Source organism: Seriola dumerili, unplaced genomic scaffold (assembly GCF_002260705.1).
Source record: "Seriola dumerili isolate Sdu_G_001 unplaced genomic scaffold, Sdu_1.0 BDQW01003009.1, whole genome shotgun sequence".
Lineage (NCBI taxonomy): Eukaryota > Metazoa > Chordata > Actinopteri > Carangiformes > Carangidae > Seriola > Seriola dumerili.
Window position 1 is genome coordinate 111,203 of NW_019177264.1, and position 22,411 is coordinate 133,613.

General features: G+C 38.2%; 1 protein-coding gene across 1 annotated transcript in view; it reads right to left on the reverse strand.

The window, feature by feature from the left end:
• Positions 1 to 211: 211 nt before the first annotated feature.
• The window catches only part of LOC111239567 (zinc finger protein 618-like), a 28,729-nt gene continuing 6,529 nt past the window's right edge, over positions 212 to 22,411 (reverse strand). The window contains exons 2-14 of the mRNA XM_022769467.1: positions 19,056 to 19,341; positions 17,454 to 17,531; positions 17,089 to 17,133; positions 11,053 to 11,142; positions 10,135 to 10,215; positions 9,045 to 9,134; positions 8,651 to 8,740; positions 7,152 to 7,229; positions 5,654 to 5,698; positions 4,848 to 4,925; positions 3,691 to 3,849; positions 2,093 to 3,192; positions 212 to 1,839 (exon numbers count right to left, since the gene is read on the reverse strand). Of these exons, the coding sequence (XP_022625188.1) occupies positions 1,291 to 1,839; positions 2,093 to 3,192; positions 3,691 to 3,849; positions 4,848 to 4,925; positions 5,654 to 5,698; positions 7,152 to 7,229; positions 8,651 to 8,740; positions 9,045 to 9,134; positions 10,135 to 10,215; positions 11,053 to 11,142; positions 17,089 to 17,133; positions 17,454 to 17,531; positions 19,056 to 19,314 (2,742 nt within the window). The 5' untranslated portion in view covers positions 19,315 to 19,341 and the 3' untranslated portion in view covers positions 212 to 1,290. The remainder of the gene's footprint in view (positions 1,840 to 2,092; positions 3,193 to 3,690; positions 3,850 to 4,847; positions 4,926 to 5,653; positions 5,699 to 7,151; positions 7,230 to 8,650; positions 8,741 to 9,044; positions 9,135 to 10,134; positions 10,216 to 11,052; positions 11,143 to 17,088; positions 17,134 to 17,453; positions 17,532 to 19,055; positions 19,342 to 22,411) is intronic.

Below are 22,411 nucleotides of genomic sequence, written 5' to 3' on the forward strand. Positions count from 1 at the left end.
CATTGTATATTTACTGACATGCAGGCTGAGTTGTACCATCAAGTATTATAGGATAATATAAGATTTATTTATTCAGCATGTGTCTTAATCCCTTGTTGATGCAATCCAGCTAAGGTTGTAGGTATAATAGTAACTTACTTACTAAGAGTAAGGCTAAATGAAATCAGTGTAAAAGCTGACCACAAACAGGTTCTGATATAATGCTGTCCTCTTTGTGCATGTACCAAACAAATATTTGTAAAGGAAACTCAATCAAAAGCATGACTTCATTTAAATCAACCTAATAATATCGGCCTTCTGTGCAAGTCTAGCAATTTGACTTGCATATCTAGCAGCATAAGAGCTTGAGAACACTTTTTATCTCTTTTGTTTTAGAAAGAAAACAAACCATTGGATGATTTTTCTTTACAATTTGTGACATAAACAAGGAGGAATGCATCATATCGGAATTAATGTTTAATCAGCTGTTTTTTTTGTGTTTTTTTTACCCTTCTGGTTAAAAAATGCATGCAGCGCAGTGCATGCAAATGATCCGCAGCTACATTTTGAGACCACTGAAGCAACCATCAAAAAATTTGCCATAATGATTAAGCTCAGATATATCCACTGCGGCTGAATATGCTTAAACATATCATTTTCAGTGGTACATAACAGTAAATCATAAACCTAGCACACTTACTTGTCCGAGGTACAACGGCAGTGAGGATTCACCACTTGATCTTTTTTGTCATAGACCAATGAAAATGATAACTCTTCAACAGTTTTTAACTGCTTCATCCCTCTTTGACAACTTTGCTCATCTGGTTTGATTATTTTCTAAAGGTCTGTGACAGTTGTTTCAAGCAGTGAAAGTTGATTTTACCTGAAAATGTTGCCATCCAGTGAGAATAACAGCATTATAGTCTAGTAGCAGTTTAGTTGTTAGGCTGGAGTAATTCAAATCACTGGCCAAGAGAAGACCGAAACTCATCCTGCTTACATGTGCATCCCATACCGAGGGTGGCGTACCAACCAGGACAATCTTTTGAGAGTTAACGTTCCACCCCTACATTTTGTCCACAGTACTTTACAACAGTCCTTCCTCCATATAAAATATGTAATAAGCCGTTTTATGGGTGTTTGCAAACTATACAATGTGAGTTTTCCTGTATATATCTGTTTCAAGAAGTATTTAATGTCCATACACATTGAAGTTTACAGTTGGTCTAAACCTACAGTATATAAATAATAGTCTTGAGTCATTCGTTGGAGGTGAAAGTTTGGTTGATTAGGGTTGGTTGGGTTTCTCTTCTAGCCCATGTTAGAGCGAAGGAAAATGAGTTTGTTCATTTCCTCAGCAGTGACCTGCTGCCTCCTCTTCATAGCCAGGCTCTGCTCGCACACAGTCACACACTCACCACGTATGCCCACAGCAGGCACAGCGAGGAGCCACAGTGCCAGGCGAGCAAGCCTGGGGAACTTGTCACCCACTGCTGAGCTCCAGTACTGGAAGAGGTCAGGTGTCCCTTGGAGAAGGGGCTCGGCCAGGTATTGAAAAATCTCTTGTCTAACTTGGCTCTGACTGTCATCATTACTGGACACTGTGCAAGATGAGGATGACCCCCTCGAGGTGCCACCATTGCTCCCACCTCCCTCTATGCGGCTTATTTTAGGGGTTGGTGGACCATCAGTGTCGCGTTCTTCACCACCTGAACCTCCACCACCTGTCATACCTCCATCCCTGGATTCAGCAGCCATTTCGCATGCACGGGAGATTATGTCTTCATGTTGGTAGGCTGGCACTGAACGCAGTTTGAGCTGTGGGTCCAGGACCATGGCTACCTGGTGAGCTCGTTCAACCTGGAGACAGAGAAACAATTCATTGACTCTCAGTTCTTCATAAAACAAACTACTCACATTCAACTATCATATGTTTAAGTTCCCTTTTCTAGGGCTGGGTACTTTTTTAAAATAACCATCAAGTATTAAAAGCTGGCATCAATTGTCTAGTCAGATTTGTAATTTTGTTTACTTTTTTTCCCTAATAGTTCCAACATATCAGTTGAAGTATCGAAGTATTGAAAAAAGAGTTCAACAAAACTTAGTTCAGTACCTTGAAATTTTCCTTGAGTGCTTCTAGGAAGTAGTGGCAGAGTTTGCTAGCAGTGCCAGTTCCAGCCTCTCCTGCTTTGGATGTGAAAAACTTCTCCAAGCGAAGGTAGACGGGCAGCACCTGCTGTAAGGTTGGTCTCCTTTGGCTGCTGAGCTCCAGAGCTGCCAGGCGCAGAGGTGCCAACAGACAAGCCAGCGTGCCCAGCAGGTGCTTGTTGAGACCTTGGAGTAGTGGAGCCGTGGCCTTACTGCGTCCATAAGCTTCACAAATCTGTTCAAAGTGGGCATGGACCTGCAGAAGAGCTTCAGCCATGCGATCCCAGCAAGGAGGAGTGGGGCACTGTGCGGGGCTGCCCTGTGTACCTTCGTCAGTTGTGCTTGTGGATGTGTTGGTGCACTGTTCCTCACGAAGTGCCAGTGTAGTGGAGGAGGCAATATCTCTGCACGTTGAGAGAAGCTCGGCCAGCTCATGAAGACCTCGGGCCTGGAGACTGCGCTTCCCAAGAACAGCCTGGACAACTGCACCGAGGGAACACCCTGCGCAGCGCAAGCATATTCTCCCCCGGCCACCGCCACCCAGTGGTGATCCTGCGAATCCCGATGACCCCACCCTCGGCTCTGAGACGTACACAGTGCGAATGTCTGACATCACAAACTCAGATAGCACATTCTGCACCCAGTGGTGAACCTGCTCCGGCCCTTCCCTCAGCTCAGCCTCCCTCACACCGAGCACATAGCGTTTCAGTCTCGACCCCTCCACCTGGTAGGCTGTTAGAACATAGCAAGCATCTGGTCCAGATGTCTGGGAGTGGCAGGTGACAGCGATGCCAAGTGAAGCATTGGAGCCTAGAGCACACGTGACCTTGACTTTCACTTGGTTGTACATGCGGGGCAGCTGGCGCAGTGCCAAGGCACTCATGTTGCCAAGAGCATCACGGGTGGAGTAGGCACCATGACGAGCACCCGTGTCGACCAGGGTCTGTGCCAACTTCAGGAAGTCCTTGCTGTTAAGCACATTTAGCATGCTCAGATCTGAACACATTACCCGTAACAGGCGCTCAGCCACCTGCTGTCGCTCCTTTTCAGGTAGTCCATTATTTTCTGCCAGCACAAACAGCAGTTGGATGGATAAGGCAGAGCAAAACGTGAGACAAATAATTAGTGTTAATGTTTTTTAATTTGATATATTCACAGAAAGCACATGGAAATACACAATCATAGGGAATAATAAAGAGACGGTATTAACATGGGAACGACTTTGTTTTACAGACAAGATTCACTTGAAACAGAGAAATTTAGAGGTTATAGCTAACATCTTTTGAATTATATTATTGTTATATAATCATTTGTTTTGTTTTGCATTTATTTGACTAATACAGCAGAGATATAGAAAGCAAATGCAGGGAGAGAGATGGGTATGGCATGCAACAGATTTCCCCACCAAGAATCAAACCACAGAGGTTGCCAGTTATATGCTATGCCTGCTAACCACCAAATGACCATAAAAACACCCATTTCTAACCACAAACAGAGTCAAGGGGTGTACAAAACCTTTCATGTCTCCATATATACAATAACTAATTTGATGGTAGTACTTACGGCTGAGTGTGTGGTTTCTCTGGGAGATACTTTGAGGCTGGATTTGTAGTTTAACTGAGGAATGGGCCTGAGCCTGAGAACCTCTCCACAGCTGCTCCTGAGGACCCGAGGCAGAGGAGGTTTTGGGAGAGTCCCCTTTGGTGTGGTTCTCATTGTCAGCTGAGGAGATAGAGAGATGGAGGATCAGGCAGAGGTGACGATATTGTGCAAATTCATTGGAGAAAGCGTGTGTTTAGTGTTTCCAGTGAAGAAAAATGTAAATAATAAAATCATGACACAAAATTAAAGAAAAAAAAAACAAAAAAAACAACTGTCAGCAAAAGAAAGGACAAAAATACATTACTTGGCCTCCCTGAGTCTGTTATCAACAAATTGTGGCTTAAAACCACTTGTGCAAGTTTACAAAATGAATTTCAAATTTTTTTCAAATAAGATCAGCAACAAATGTTGCTTGGTATGTTATTAGATGAGATCAGTCTCACAGCAATAAACCCAGAAGCAAAAAACAGCAAACAGCAAAGATTCGTCATAAATGATCAGCTTGTGTAAATTGTTTTCATTGGTGAAGCCTGGATAATAGAATTTTAGGACTGTCCAGTGAACTATATAATTCACATGATAGATAAAGTACAAATACCAAACATCTTGTGGCTACAGCTTCTCAAATATGGGTATTCCCTTTTTATTCTTGTTGTCATACCATTGTAAAATCAATGTGTTATATTAATATGTAATAGTAATATGTTATATGTTTTTTTTGACTGTTGGTGAGACTAAATTATTGTCATGACTTTCAGATCTTTATTTCTGACATTTTATATACTAATTGATTAAATAATTGAAAAGATACCCCGAAGACAACGTGCCTGCTGTATGTTTACATGGTGAAATGTATGATGCACTTAAGTTTTTGTAATAAAACAAGAAACCTATCCAGGAGCCTCAGATCCAGATCTGCAACAACCCTCATTACAACAATATATTCCTTGGAACTCTAAGCAAATGTTGTGTTGTGTACAACAATTCTATGCCTAAACCTCAATAAACAATAAAAAAGACTATGTGTTATCACATGCATTGCAGCCACTCATGGTGTGTTCACATTCTGTATTTGTTTCCCTGTTGAGCTTAACATGCATTTGTAGTCGTGGACTCACCAGCGTGGGACTGCATGTGCTCCAGCAGGTTGTTGTAGAACTGGAACTGGATGCCACAGGCACCACAAGTGTAGGGTTCTAAAAAATCACAAGGCCCAGAAGAGCGTTGACTCTTTGTCGGAGGCAAAAATGAAAATACTGCGCATCTGTCCACCTTCTAGCCTCTATTATCCCTGATCTATACTGGATCTCTGTCAAATGTAGCAGCTCTGAAAGTCTGTCCCACCAAGATGAGGTTGTTTTTTGTGATTTTTTGCAGCCCAAAGTGGCTCAATTTGCAAGAGCATTCCTGAAAATTGTGTTGTAATCTGCAAACGTTTTTGCACAATTTTGTGTTTTATGTCCCCAGTTTGAATGCCCACCCCCCCCCAACCCACCCACCAGAAATCCCCTCATTTCCTGCCTGTTCCAACTGTATCCTATCTAATAAATGCTAAAATGTTTACATCATTAAATTAAAACATTTTAAAATTATCCAACAATCTTTGTCCACCAAAAGAAAACCTTGTAATAGCATGAGTCAGCAAACGCTTAGTTGTCAGTCATTACACACGGCTATATCTGAACACAATGCAGATGTACAATAAGACTAATGTTAATCATCCTGCTCAGACATTCCCTGGTGATAATGAAGCTTCATGTAGGAAATCTGTATAATCACAGTGGATTACAGAGAAACTATTTGCACCAAGCAACAACAGATTAACAAAAATTGAAGCATACCAGAAAAGAAAAAAAATGGTGAAATGAGAAGGAGTGCTGCATGCATATATTTTTTTTGAGCAGGAAGGTGGGGTGGGACTTACTCTGTGTTGTAGAGAAGGAGCTGGCCACCAGAGGGCTCGGAGTTCCTGTGGACAAGAGGATAGGGAGGGAGTTAAGACCACAGACACAGTAAAACATTCTCTATTGCTCCTTTCCCTTGTTTATTCAATTATTGCTTCATTTAGTTTACTGTTAATTTTCAATATTTCATATTTGTGCAAGCATTATTTGCAATCAAAGAGCTTTTCCTCTATGTATCCATGATTTGGTGCAGAGCATCACAAACCCTCATAGAAATTTTAATCAGTGACTGATGGTGATCTTATCTGCATATAATCAATTTTAATACAGTGTCTATAAGAGGCAAAAACTGATTGATTTCAGCACCAGATAAACAAATAACGATTTTCCTAAACCCCAAGCAGACAGATATGTAGGTGCAAACAAGTCATCACATGCACTGTATAGACACAGTGGTGAGAAAACTAGAACCACACCCATAAATAAGAACCGGACTGCCCTCTTTCTTTCTATTTATGCCACTTCATATACAGGGGCACACAAAAGCAAATCCACATTTACTGAGAACAAGCAAAAATGCTTTGAAAAATCTTTGATAAAACTAACAAACTTTGAAAAATTCTGAACCGCTGATACCATGAGGAGTGGTTTCGAACATCACCAAGACTGTAGTTACCCGTTTCTATTTGTTTTTTTCCAAAGCTGACTGCTTGCTAGGTGGGACATCACCTTTAGAAGTTGAGCATGGCAGATGTAACAAGTATCAACCGTATTACCACCAAACACTTGAGCAGTGTGACAAAATTAAAATTGAAAAAAAATACTTACTGAGTTTAACACTCAAACATTCAACAAATCTGCTTCATTGGAGCTGTGTAGGTGTGATTTGATTAGGTTTAACTCATCAGATTCTGATTCTAATATTGGTGATTGATGCACAGAAATGTGTGATGTCACTTTTTCCCAACTTAGTCCAACCCACTTCAAACCAGTGAGAACAGTACAGATAAAACAGCACAGACAGAAAGCTCTGCTGAGAAACAACCAGGACTTTTATAACTTGCCAGAAAATGTTGTTTTCATGTACAACAGCACTGCTCATAGTAAGAACCTGATAAAGAAAATATGTTTGCAGCACCTGTGAGTATAGAATGTGGCAGCTGTTATCGGAGCCAAAGGTGATCAAACATTGTATTCAACAAGGTCTCCATTATCATGGTCTGAGTTTGGAGAGGAATAATGACAAAAGAGCTCTTGGATTTGTGGTTTAGTAGATAGTAACAATTAATGAAAGGTAGGTCATCCAAACCTCTTTGCATCCTCTGCTCCTCCTCCATCTCATTTTTCAGCCAGGGCATTAGTTGCAGAAGCACTATTTCTAACTCTACTGATATTTACACATACCTGCTTTGTAGCAGAACTGAAAATGTGAAAATACCTTTCACCATTCAAGCAGAAATGATACATTTCTACACAAATAGACATACATCCATCTACAATAAGGTATTCAGTGCTCACCGCTTGAATTCTGTGAGCTGTTTGTGTCAACCAGACTTGACTGAATCGCACTCTCCAGTTTCCGCCTGAATGGACTGTCTGTTGGTAAAAACACAGGAGAAACAATGAGGGACATGGCCATGCTAAATAACGTGGATAATATTTTCAATTCAAGCTATTAACTACACAACAGCTAAGATGGAGCCAAGTCAATGACATGCAATTTATACTTAATTTCAGTTTAGCATGCAAATCAATCATGCTAACAGCCTTGACAAAGGATCCAAATGTTCATATTACATTTAAATACGGGTTTAATTCCTCTTCTTCATTCCATCTTTTTGACCCACTTCTAAGATGTGAGTGTGTGCCGTGCTTTAAATAGTTCTTTATGGCAGAGTGCTTCTTCGCAGATAGATTGGGGCGTTCATGTACCACAAAATACAGAACCAGTTGGAAGAAATATCAATGATTTATGACAGCTGGAATAAAAGGTTTTGGTTAAGCAATGGAACAATTATCTAAAACTACCTGCATTATTGAGAATAAACTATATGTAATATGTTAAAATAACAGGCTAAATACAAATCATTGTATTACACTTTCTCATGGTCAAGTATTTCATTTATTTTTTTTAGTCTGACTAGAAAAAAAGAGGATACGGAATTTAAAGGGACGAAGGTTAAATTCAATACAGACTACACAGAATCTTCAATCTTTTACCAAATGTTATTGTTTCTAAACATAATTTTAATGTGGTTCAGTGCTGGAGGAAATTAAAAAATAACAATCATATCAAAGAAAAAACATTCTCTATGTATCACCGCTTAAGTTGTGCAAATATCCATTCACTAAAGGCTGATAGTTTCCAGCAGTAAATACAATGGTAAGGGCAAGGTGACCCAGAACCTTACATCCAGGCTCTTACGGTTCTCTTATCCTTTTTCCACTGACTCAGTGAAACATACTTTAGCCATTGTGTGGTATGTTTGTGACCATTTCCAATGCACACTCACAACAGGACTGCTTACCATTATTGTGATGGTCTCTACCCTCATATCATGGTAAAATGTCTGCACTCGTGAAGTCATGAAGGTGACTGCCAATTTATAAAGACATTATTCAACAGTTCAGGCGGTAGGTGTTTGGTTTCTGATCATGTTCAGCAAGTTGTTTTTTTCCCCATTTTATCAACATCAATCTCTGCTCAATTGTGACTTATTTCCAGCTGTATTACAATTTGTCATGTCGACACCCACAGCCAATTACAAAGCATTCAAGTTATAAATCAGTGGTAAAAAAAAAAAACAATATATGATCTGTAAATATTACACTTGGCTCTGGGATAAAGGTAAGATCAAAAATACAAACTTATTCCTCTAGGGCTATACACACTGTCAAGGTGCATGATACTAAGATTCGATGGCCAAATTTCAATTAGTCACCATAAGAAGTTACGAGACATGTAAACTTTGATTAGTATTACACAATAAATCAACAAAGAAAATACTTATGCTTACTTTTTATTTTTCCAGCTTGGCTGTGGCCAAATTTACTCATATCCATACTACCACATTCCTGTACCCGTGATGCCTTCATATCAAAGGAGCCTAGATCAAGAGAGATTCAGATTTGAGAGTTAATTGTAATTTAATCACATTAGATCAATGGCATTAAATCTGGCACTATGGATGTTTTACCTGAAAAACATGCAAGACTAACACTATAAACATTTCAAAACAAAATTCAAGATATTAGCACTCCATAACATATGTTTATAAGAGATTATATATATATACACCATGTAAAAAATAAACAAAAAAAAAAATGACTAAAATAGGAACTCTAAATTTTAAGTCTAAAATTTTCAAATCCTACACTTAGCAGCTTTAAGCAGTAACTAAACCGGCTCACCCATTGGTGTGTGAAGAGCAACATGCTCCTGGTACGGGTTGAAGTACTTGTACTGCTTCCCACAGAACTCACAAACATAGCTCCCCGTTTCTAGAGACAAGAAAACACACAAACAAACATTTGCTCTCATCACGATCCAGGTTGGTGAAAGAACCTGTGTCATATCAATTAAGATCCAATTTGTTGGATTAGTTGTGTTCAATTAAAAAAAGAACAGAATTATTTTGTAAATCATGCCTTTATGTCACTAGGGAGAAGCAGAAAACAAGAAGTCCTAATAGAATGGGGAAGAGGAAGGAGCTGGTGATTCTGAACGTATCTTTTCTCGATTGAAGTTTACATTTAGCAATCCCTCAATATTAGAGAAGATAAAAACACAGGGGTTTCCCTGTATAGTGCGATAGTGGAGGTTCACAATATTTCCCCTATCAGTAGGAGTCATTAGTGCAGTGACAAGTGCAGGCTTCCCACCTGCGAACACTGCCAATTGTGTTTGAAGGGACACCCGCTGCCGTCGGTTGAACCCGCGGTCTCTGCGGAGATGGGCGAGTGCTTTTTCCCCTGCGAAGGAGGACTTTTGGACTCATGTTCTGAAACCTTTCCAGTGTGGAGTTAGCTCATATGCTTAATGTTATTTTTCTAACATGGATCATCTCCATGACTTATGGTCTTTCATTATAAACTGTGTCCAATACACTGCACTGGACGCAGGTGGACGCAAGCTATCAAGCTGTAATGGGAGTTCCAATGCCAAGTAAAACAAATTTTTTAACTCTGATTTCTGATTTTGTCTTCCTAATAACCAGCAAAATAAAACAAAACAAATGATAGCAAATAACTTTGAAACAATGGATTACAGTGACACATGATCTCAATTTAGTTTGTTTCTTCTGCAGGGTTTAACAACATAAAATCCAAGAAAGCAGCTGCAACTTCCTTTTGAAGCTACGGTATTTATGGTGAGTTTTGTAGCCTTGCTCTGCTATGGTATATTTGTCTTCACTTTAAGTTTCCAATCACCATTTGCAAAACATTTTCTCTAAAAGAAATGGACTTAAAGAAAAAAAAAAATGACATCAAACAGTCTTACTTGGTCCAATTTTCTGATAGGGTTCAACTGGCTCCTCCTCTTTAAGGCCATCCACAGGTAACACTACCTGTTCATAAGGATCTGAGAGAGATGGGGAAGAAATGGACAATTATTTTCTCACTGAATGCTTATGCTTATCATAAAATATAAACTGAACTCTTAGAAATATATCAAATTGTTTCCAGCATCATCATTCAAACATGTTGACCTACAGACTGTTCAAATTTCATCTTGTTACTTTGTCAAATGTAATTTTGGTCATGCACACAAGCTTTGCTGCATTGTACTTGTCCTTTCTTTTCAGGGTGGACTTAAACAAAATCAAATAATGTGCACTGAAGCTAAAACAAAAAAAAGGTAAAATATAAATATATTCCTAAATTTGTTGGACAAGCGCCCACTACCTTTGTGTGCATGAAAAATTTACCTTACCCTTTATTTTACAGCACACTCATTTCAAGAAAACAACACAGAAGAAATGAGAAGACAAGATATATATCAGTATTAATGTTTCTTTTCTGCTTCAGTGAAGAACGGCAAGGGCATCTCAATGTTTCCGTATTCATACCCTCTCACCTATGACTTTACATGGAGTGATACTGTGTAGTAAAGTGGTAGTAAGTAACTAGCCTGCCTGAATTACACTTCACCTGAGACAGACTATTATTAGCGACATACTATGTCTCTTTTTATGGTGTATTTTGTAGTTTGCGTTTTTTTTTTTTTTTTGGTAAAAAGACTAGTTTTTCTGATCTACTCCTTTTTACCATGCCACTCAGCTTTTGCTGCTGCAAGGTTCGGCAGCGACAGGACAGTGTGAAATGGAAAGTTCACTTATGAATGTTCCCCAGTTCAAGTCTTGCAAGTTTCAAAGAAGAAATAAATTGTCATGCAAATTGTCCAAAAACTCCTGGTTACCATCAACGGCATGCAGGTCACGGTGCTCCTGGAAGCAGCTGTAGTACTTGTACTTCTTGCCACAGATGTCACAGGAGTAACGGAAGCTACCTGCAGATTAACAGATAGAGAGAGACAGGCACCATTTATATCCAGGACTAAACAGACAAGCAGGCAGACAATGGATGTTATTGGCAATGACAAGCAGAGGGGTCATTCCATGCCAACTCATCCAGAACTCTGAACTTTTCCCAGTTCATGTCATTGATTTTCTCAAAAAAATCATGTAAAAGCTTCTATTAAATTCATGGGACCTTTGAAAAATCCTATAGCTGTACTCCAAATGCAGTTTTTAATTATAAATTGAAGTTTGATATGGAAGCATAATGCATTCACTTGAGAAAAAAATCTGCTCTGTTTTTCTGAATTAACGAGGTCATTATCTCAGAATTCTGAGATAATAATCTTGTTAATTCAGAAAAACAGGATTTTTTTTTTTTTTTTATATATTAAAGAAAACCTTTCTCAGAATTCTGGGATAATGATCTCATTAATTCAGAAAAACAGAGCAGGATTTGTTTTTGAGAAAACAAAACTGCTTTGCTGTACACTTAACAGTACATAGAGCAGGAAAGATGATAGAGGGTAGATATAGGTAAATTACAACACATTGTAATTTAATAAATTCAGAGAAGTAGAACACCTTGTACGCCAAGGTGTTCCAACTGCTTTTCACACAATTTGCAGAAAAGTATATCATGGTGCCACATATTGTAAATAGGGGCAGAGAGAGCAGAGTTGTGTTTTTAGTCATTCTGCATTTGAAAAATAGACAATGAACAAACAAATAAGTTTAAAATACACAGGATAAGATTTGATTGTATTGGGACAAGCAGACGGAGGCTAAATGAGATTAGATAAACAAGCCGAATAGGCAGATGAATCCCTGAGGGAAAATGTGAAAGAAGTTAATCATGATTAGATAATTTTATTTTGTAATATCTGCATATAAACAAAGCTTTAAAATAATATAGTTACGCAAAACAAGCATGAGTGGTACTCAGTAGAATGCATAACTCTGCCAAGGCAAAACAATCCTACACGTCTATCAGATCCTGAATATTATCTGGATCTAAACCACATCGTGCAAAGTCATTGATCTCAGCACCATCAATGTCTGATTTTTTTTTTCCCCAACATCAAGACCTCATAACTTATTTCCTGAGACTTTGACAAAAGTGTCAAAATATGTCCCATCTCGCAATGTTAGGGAAAGTGATAACAAATTCCTGGATCCACCCCTTTAACTGGATTGGCTCTGTAATTTAGCGGGTTCTTTCCTGGCCCATGCTCCATCCCTCCAACAAGTTTGGTGCAAATCAGTTCAGTACTTTTTGCATAATCACACTAACAAACAAACAAATAAACAAACAAACCCACAAACAAACATATACAGTTGAAATTATAAACCTCAAAAATCAAGTAGTAATCAAGTCATTTTTAATTTATCAGAATGGGCACACTAAAAATATAAAAATTCCAATGCAAATGCTGCATTTTTAATTCTTTATAACATATAATGAATTATATATTAATTCTAATTAAAGATAATATAGAGTTCTTAAGAATTACACTGTGAATTGTCTTTGCATTTTTATTGTGAATCTGTCAGATTGTATGTACTGCTAGCAAATGACTCAAACTGGATTATTTTAACTGGAATACTGAATTGAAACGTTGTCATCACCAAAATCATGCAAACATAAATTTTTCAATGAGGATTAATATTAATTCCTCTATACATGTTTAAACATTTATTTATTTTCACAGCCAGTTCTTGCCGGGTGAAAGGACATAAGGGATACAGATGACTTGTTCTGCTCTTGCTGACTTTGTTGCAGTGGAATGCATTGCACATCCAGGTGGCTGTTGACAATTAAGAACACCTGAAGTGCCTTTTGGCACACTACAGTGAAATCCTGTCTGAAGACAATCTGTTGAATAAACAGCATAGAGCAACTGTAAGACAAAATCCATTTCTAACGTCCTCTCTCCAGTCCAGTGACACAGGCTAGTCTTCTCTCCATAATAATGGGTCTGACTGATGTTGCCCCTGCTGAAGGCCCCTCACCTCCCACACCCATGAGACAAATGTTTTATCATTTAGTAGGAGAGCAACAGCTTTTAAGTTTCCTGCAGTGCATTCTGACTCTGTTAATTCAATCAGCCACATTTTTGGCTGAGTTCCTGAGGTATTTCAAAGATGTATTTAAATACTGTGCAAAATATTCTACAGCAGAAAATAAACTATTCTACGCTGGAGTGACCATTTTTAAGTCTGAAAAATTTGTGTCGACACTGTAAGTGTTAAGATAACCTTGTCAAAATGTATTTTCAACATTTTGGAGGCGCAGTAAATGAATGTCCTACAAATGTGATACAAGGAGGCAGAGAAAAGTTAACACAGCCGATTTAGAAAAGACAGTTTCTTCAATTCACAGCAGAAGCGTTCGTGCAAATTTATGCTTAATTGGCAACAAGGACATACAGCTACAAAAGTGATTATTAGGGCAGGGTTAGGCTAACTGTAATTGCATTTTTAACACCTCAAGGCTTCAATAGCAAGCATATTCTATAATTTCCCCACCAATTAACACAATTAAAACTATCTTCCACAAATTAGTGGATCCCTGGCAGTTGTCAGTATAATTAAAGTTCACATAACTTCATTCCTCCCAGCAAAGGTATGGACACATTCGATGAAACAATGACAACATTTGGGTGGTTATGGGTGCATCCATTTAAACAGAACCTAACCATTGATTCTACTGTGATCCTTCTTCAATCCTTCCGCATTCAGACTGATTTACAACTTTTAGAGCGCATACTCCTAGCTAGATTATTTTGTTACATGAACACTGTATTTCTTCTGCTACCTGGCAATCAGCACAACAAAAGATACAATTCTTGTCAGTGTGATAACTCTGTCTCATAGTATAACTATTGTAAACCTCTGTGGAGTGTTTGGCGTCAGATGATTAGTCAAAGTAGACTTTCCTGGTCTTGGCAGTACCTGAAGCCAAACATGCCCACCACCCCCTGCATCTTATTTTAATTGTAGAGCTGGTTTTGGTCTGAACACCCACTTAAGTTTGTTCTAGTCACGCTCCCAAAATACTCTCTTCAACTCCACTCCTCCACAACACTACAGCCCAAATTCTTCGATACCTACTTTCTTTAAACGCAGGATTTTTCACAAACCATACTAACTGGAAAATCCAGGCTTATTATCAGCTGGTCTGTCTAAATGTTCTCCAACTGGTTTTAAAATGCAGGCTTGCAATGATGACAAATAAGATGCTACTGTAACCGATCATTACAGGCAAACTTGGTCTCATGCGGGCTTTAAGTCAAGATTATTATAATACCATATCTTCACTGTGCTGCCCTCAACCTGAGCTTTAAACTTCCTTTGGTCCCTAATGCATTTTTCTTTTCCTTTTCTTTTTTTTTTTTTAAAATATATATCAAATAAATTCCTACTGAAACAGGTTACTTTGCTGACATGTTCTTTTGGGAAACTTGGACTGCTCATAGAAGCATGTTATATTTAAAAATACACTCATAAACTGGCATGTCAGTCATTACCAGGTACAAAGTATAAATATGTGACATCCACCAAAAATGCTCTTTCCATCCTCTCAAGAATTTAATCTATCATTATTTTATTTTGCCAAGCAGCCTATCATGCCTACTTATTAACACTGTCACAGACCTTTTGGTCACACTGCGTTTGTGTTCCTCATACAGCTAAAATAAAATAAATAAATAAAAAATTGTTGTTCTGTCTGCATAAAGATGATTGCTCTTTCTTTTCTCTCTGCCATGTTGATACTGCTACCTTTAAGCGATGTGCACATTCATGTAATGATTGCTGAGAGTGCGTGTAGGAAGCTTTATAAATAACTCAAGTACTACTCTGAGGTAAGTGTATTTTTAGTCCTAATCAAACTTTCACGGTGATTCCTGGGAGTGATTTTAAGATGGCTGATAAATAGGTACAGGCCCTGGCAGCTGATATGTGATGTCATTAAAAGGAGAAACATCCCCATTCCTGTAAACCGCCATTTATTTTTCTAGGTAGTTTCAGGTTTACCTCTGCTGCATTAGAGGAACTGGTGCTGTCAGACAACAAGGATCCAGTGTGTTCTTGTTTTGGCTGCGAGGACGTGGACTTAAATTGTCTCAGTCTTAAACCCCCCTCCCACTCAAAAATGTGTTTTGCTTATTGTTACTGCAGTTGGATGTTTGACCTTCACTGTGCAGAATGCCGTATGTGCAGAGTTTGTTTTCACATTCATCTGCTGAGGGGAAAATGCTCTCTGTGCTCACCTCATGTCTCAGTTTTATATGTACGCACCAGCAGGATTTTGTGACATCACAACCAGTCTTGTAGCATATCGTGGTCCAGCATCCATCGTTGTAAAAATTGAAACCTCCAGAGCACTGAGAATGGACTTTTCAGTAAAGTAGGAGAGATCTTGTTTTCCAGCAGTTAAAATTTTGAAATTACAAAACATAATAATAATTATTGTTATTATTGAGGGAGTAGAGGTAGAATTTTAGCCTGTTAATTGAATTTTTTGTGGGAAAGCCATATCAGACACAAATTATTCAAAGCAGAGAAATTAAACTTTAACTAAACTAATTTTATCTCCCAAATAACATTGTGACCTAGGGCTGGACGTCGGTATTGAGCTCACGCTTTGATTTTGATTCACAAAGTCCAGAATCAATTATTTTTGATTGAAGTTGATTTGTTTCTATTCTTGGTGATTTAGTCAGATAAATACCAATGTTGCATAAAGTGCTTTAAAGTTTAACAAGTGAGCATCAGATTTGTTTCAGTGAATACAAAAGGATGTAAAAAGCATGTTAGTGACTAAATTAACACATTTCATGGTTAGAAAAATGTGAAATAAGAATTCCTTCTCCTTGGCAAATGCAAAATCACCAAAACATAACACATCGATATTTTTTAGGCCTATATGTGAAAAACGGTTGGGCAAGATCAATGAAAAACCTGCGACACTTATCAGGGCATCATCATTATGCATATTTTACTAAATAAATGGCATCCCATACAACTACGCATAGACTGTCAGGAGCAGATGCTTCAGCTAAGTACAGATATCAACTGTAATTATCACTCTGAGCACAGACAAAACAGAAACTGAAAGTCTGCTCACTAATTCATCTGCACTGTTTGTGTTGACAAGACATCAGCCTGATATCCGCAGACAGCTGTTAGCTAGTGTTAGCTACCTGACAGGGACAGACTGAATGAAGTAGAATCCACATACTGTTCAGTTGACATCCACGGCCTCACATCTTGTAGCTAGAGATAATATCTCTTCAACAAACACAAACCGAGCTCAGACCAGTGTACAGTCTTTTTTTCAGTTGATCCCTTTCATATATGTGATTTTTACATCGGCTGTAAGATATCCATCCTGCTGAAGGTCCACATAGACCGTAATCATTACTTTTGCAATAACTCAGTTTCCACCAAGAAGACATTTCACAGATCAAGCAGCTTCAACAGAACCATTTTGAGGAACCACTGCCTACACATACTATTTTACGCAGATGTACATGTTTACTGAGAGAAGGTGAAAATGTAAATATTAATCTCCGTATTTTAAGGATCAATATCAGAGAGACGTTACTGTGCCAGAAATGTTGTAGTTAAGTTGAGTGTTACCCAAAGTACCTGATAAGGACGTCACCTGTGTCGAGGGCGACTACAGTGAGGAGGCGAGGAAAGAGGGAGGTGGATGGAAAGTAAAACCCTGGACAATGAGGATACATAATATGGCTTTATGCTTGCTAAGCCTGTTAAATTGTTGTGCACTGTTTCAGTCATCTGTATGAAAATCTAAATGATATCTTCTAAAACAACATAATGTCTGTTCAATGACCCAAGCATGAAATAAACAGCTTGTGCTGGCACGCTTCTAAACGTGAGTGTGTCTGAGTGTGCAAAAGTGTACTCACTGTTGGGTGTCTGGGGTAGACCATCGCCAACCATGGACTCTGATTCTATAGTAGAAAAAAAGGAAAATAAATAGTCAGCCTTGTAGAAATCTTTATAGATGAATGCAACAGCGTGCTCACATCAGCTCACAGCTTTCACCTTGTTGCTAAAATTGCTATCTCTGAGATTAAAATAATTCAGAGGCCAAATAAATAAATAAATTTAATATAATTCCTGGCCAAAATGGGGCATGAATGACTCATGTAGAGGAAGTGAATAATTTTAGGAGCATACTGTCAAGAGGAAAAACAGAGCAGGCAGTCAGTTATTATTTGGCTTTTCAATAAGACCAAATACATAGATAAAAAAAACTATAGTGTCTTACCTCTGTGTGCCCTGACATGTGTCTGAAAGCAGTTATAATACTTGTACTTCTTCCCGCATACCCCACATACATAGGAACCTGCATGAGAATTCAAAACAGTGTCATAAAAACAAACTGACATTATCATCAGGAGTATACACATTAAGCATATTTGATTGTCATAAAATTTTAGATCTTAGTTCTCTCTCGGCCTATAAGTAATCCCCATCATAACTACTTTATCACCTGGTTACTTCTCTAAGTAAAACTAAAATATTACCAACAATGAGTTAATGTTCTTCTGTGTTATATGTCACATTCCCAGCAATGTTTATGTTTTCTGAATTTGCGTCCTTCACCTCAAAATTAGCAGAGATTCCACTGAGATCTTTTCTCAGCTTTTGTTGCCTAAAAAGGGAAGAATTACTCCAAATCGGATTAATTAATTCAATTAATGGGAAAGTCCTGAGCCAAGATCAGAATCAGGGATAATCAAGGCACTTTTTACTGGTCAAAATCAGCAACAAAAAGCCAGTTTCCATTTCCAAGTCATTGCTTATTGTGCTTCAATTACATGAGCTGTCAAAAAATGCTAAATTGTCCTCCATTGAAACTGTGAAATGAATGTTCTCAGGCGCAACCTGGAAATTCTAGAGAAGCTGGATCAAATTCTTGTCGGTGACGACATCTATACTCAGTTACCAGTTTATTAGGCACACCTAGCTGCCTAACTTTATGGTCATTTTTGGAAGATTTAATTTGATGTGCTGTTGAATTATTCTGCATTGTAATGGAAAAGAGCTTCTAATATTTTTTGCCCACCTTATTTATATTAAGGAGGGGACACTAAATATTTGAAACACTAGACCTTTCTTGGAGATAGGATTTATTGCAGGACTGTTGGACTGCATTCATTTTAGCTAGCTGTACCTAACAAAGTGGCAACTGAATGTGCACACTGTCCGTTTGCACAAGTACACATACACAGTGCGTATGTGTATTTGTGCAAATGATTTGACAAAGGAATTTGCTGAGTGGTTGCTATATTAACAATAATCACGAACATCATCATGTGAGAGCTTCCAGTTTGTAAATGAGAGGAAAGAACAAAATACAGACTAACTCTTTTAAAAGAACCAGCTCACTACAATTACAAAAAGAAACATTTTCTTATTCGGCCCTAATTTATCCTTGCGTTTAGTCTTGGTTTCATTCACCCAGGTTTTTAGTTACTTGTCTTTATGATTGCAGCTGTGACCCCAATATTGGAGATGGAAGAAATTTTGTTTGTGTTCACAGGATTGGAAAATTATATTCAAAAAATTCAACAGCAACAACACACTGTCAATAGTTTTCATTAGGGGCCATTTCTTGTGTAGAAATTGAGCTTGGTGGATTATTCTTAGTAACCGGGACATTGTTTCTGAAAAAAAAAACACCACTGTTGATTTTTTTTTAAATGTCATTTTTAAAATGCTGCGCAGCCTGTTTCGACAGTCAGGAAGCATGGCCAGGGTCAAGGGACACCAGGCGTGCCTGCAGTCAGCAAATGCATGTATATTCACACACCTATGCATGAGTCTGTGCTCTTCGTTGGAGGAGGAGTACCAAGGGCAAACATACCCTCGGTCTGAGCTCTACGGGATCCACCTCCACTTGCTCCTCCATCGTTTCCTCCAATGACAACACAGATCTCAGCAGGGTTGGCATCACCAACTTTCCCATTGCTCGTCTCCGAGGTCCCAGGCTCTTTCTTAACTGTGACAGGTGGTGGGCTAGTATTCTTGTTCGTTGTGGCTAAGGTTGGTGAGGGGCCATCTGTGGCCGTACTCCCACTGTCCGCCTGTTCCTTCCCAGGGTTGGGTGCCTCTTGTGCACTCATGACTCCGCCTCCTCTGAGCCTGTGCTTCTGTTTGAGGGGAAGACACAACAGAGAGACAAGAAAAGACTTTACTTTTTGGTCCAGTAACAATATACAGTCTTAATTTAGGCATGACTTGTAGTTCAATATACAGTAAAGTATCTGAGCATATTATCAGCTCTGCCAGGTCAAACACAAATGTTTTCTCTTGAAACACTACAAACACAACCAATATCAGAGAAAAAAAGCCTGTGTCTATATGTCAACTTTGATTTGAGTCCAGTGCCTAAGTGCAAACTGCAAAGAATAAGCAATAATCTGCAGCTGTCAACTATATATAAAAAAAAAAACCTTAATTGTGAAACAACCACCTCCCTTTTTCTAAATACAGAGATGTGTGAGCTCAAAATGCACAGGAGACACCTGTAACAGTGTAATTTCAAGGGCAGAAAAAACTGAATTTTTTGTACTGTTAGCAGTGAAGAAGAAAGTGGCTTAACTGTTCATAAGTGACCTTTGATGGCATAAATTCCACAGCTTTGTGGCACCCAAATGCTCTAATTTCAGAAATATCCAAATTACACAACTTGCCACTTCAGCACAAGACTATAAAAGGCCTTGTCAAGAGAATGTGCTCAAAATGCAACCAAGCAAAACAGAGTTATGCCAGGATGACTGATATTATGGAAAGAGGGAAAATTGGTCTTCTATTAATAGCGCACCAATACAGCAACAACAAGCCTTTTCATAGCCCTAATATACCTTTCTTTGGATATGACACACGACCAACAAGCCTAAGCAAACATGCCCATGAAGTGGATAATGTTGTGACAAAACATTTCTGGTTTTCAGTTAGCATAGCTTGGAAAAATGAAAAATAATGTCAGATTAATTATAAAGTATGTGCAACACTTGACAGGCCTTGTGCAAGGTTGTGCAAGTTGTGTGTTTTGTTGATTTCCTAATACTTTATGCAACCTTTGTTTGGAACAAGCTTGAATGGTTTTTCAAATTTTAAGGTAGATTCTATTTAGTTACAAATTCTAGGTGCCGTTAATGTCCATAGCATATTCAATGAGAAATGAGTCAATTTTTGCATCTTGCCATTAACCAAATTGTTGGACAAGGTGAAATTTGACCCGACAGAAAAGGTCAGAGGATCACCAAAGCCAGTAGGTGCCATGCTCAGGGGCCAAATCATGGCAAACCATCCATTTAATGGTGAACACTGACATGTAAGTTTGAGTATTTCCATTTTAGCTTCTCCATTATGGTAATTTTCCATTTTCAGTTTCATTATAGAAGATTTCCTTTTCAGTTTTTAATTGCTATTTTAGACGTGTATTACTAAAGCATTTTTGCGTGTATTTTCCATTACAAGGTCTTTCAATTTCCTTTTCCATTAGTCTTGTTGCAGTGTCTCATTTCACCAGTTCCATAAGGTGAACAACAACTGTATATACCTGTGTAATTTCATCCACACTGTCCACCATCCAGAAATTAGATAACAAGCTGTGTTTATACTCACAGGTTGATTTCAATGAGACCTTGTTAAACATTTAAGACTGTTGAAAAGAATAAATACTGTTTTTGAAAAGAGTAAGAGCTATAGATCTTTAAACTCTAGGGCTCAATCTCCCACACAGTTCTTTCTTCATCGGCATAAACCTACTCAAATTAAAGCTAAGACTTGGCACTTTCACATGATATCTTTTTTTTTTTCCCAAATTCAATGTGCTGAAGCACAAAGCCTACAGAAAGTAAAATTACCACCTCCGGTTGTATGCCTCCTGCAACCAGTCAAGTTGCAAATGCAGTCACAACCTCCCCTTCTGTTCCTGAGTTACAGTGTTGAATAATGGCAGAAATGTGTTTGTGAGGTCACAGTGGCCTTGACCTCTGATGACCAAATTCTAATCAGTCCATCCTTGAGTCCAAGTGGACGTTTGTGCAGGATTTAATTAAATTCCCTGTAGGCATTCCTGATATATCGCATTCAAAAGAACGTCAGGTCACCTTGACCTTGACCTTTGACCTTTGACCACCAAAATCTAATCAGTTTATCTGAATGTTTGATGAAATTCCCTCAAGACGTTACGAGATACTGCTTTCACAAGAATGGGGCAGACAGACAGACGGACAACCCAAAAATATAATGCCTTCAGCTATGGCTTCGCTGGCACGGAACCATAAAAATGTAAAACTTAAAAATGAAATTATCAAATAATCCACTTAACATTCAAAACTCAGTTCATCATTATGAAATTTTACTTGTATTCAGTTTCTTTTCACAATAGTAATTTATTGCAGGTCAGTTTTATTTTATTCCACTGTTTTTTATTTCAAAATGTCCTTTTTCCAAAGTTGGTTTTTATGTCACATCTTTCTTTTAATCAAGACAAATAGGACTGAACCAGTCATGTGATCGGCTCTCTTCTCTATCGAACCCAAGTAACAATCACATATGATTATTCATAATGTTTTGTACATTCATTTAAGATATAACACTCTGGGTCTCCATAATGGATGTGTTACTGTATCAGAACAGTTAGGATAATATTTAATCTATCTAAAGCCAAAATTGTGATATGTGTTGTGATTAATGCAGTTATCACACTAGAAAGAAAAGTGCATTGCTACAGTACGGAAAGTTTAACCTCATTTTGAATGCAAGAATTCACAGAGAAATCTTTTGGATCAGCAAAGTTAAGTCGCCCATTTATTGTCTACGCAGCAGTGCCAAATTTTACATCTCAGTGGCATCACAAATTAAATAGTCAGCTCAACATTTTTTAGCTTTAGGAGTGTACAGTCATATGGAACAAGTGAATTCATGAAATGGTTGGCATTCCCCTTTAAGTGCCCTGTTCAACAACATCTCAATTGTTGCTGCTGAGGGCATTTTCATAAGATCAATTTTGGAGTTAAGGCAATAGAATGCTGCTAAATGTTTTGTTTCTAGGCAATCAGTGCTTAAACTGTACATGTACCTATCTCTGTTTTAATAAATGTCATTCAAGCACTGTATTACAGAACACACCTATAACAAAATCTAAGCTGTGCTGGTGTGTTTGTCTTTATAAATGTCTCTAGAAATTACTCCTTACAAGGCTTGTTG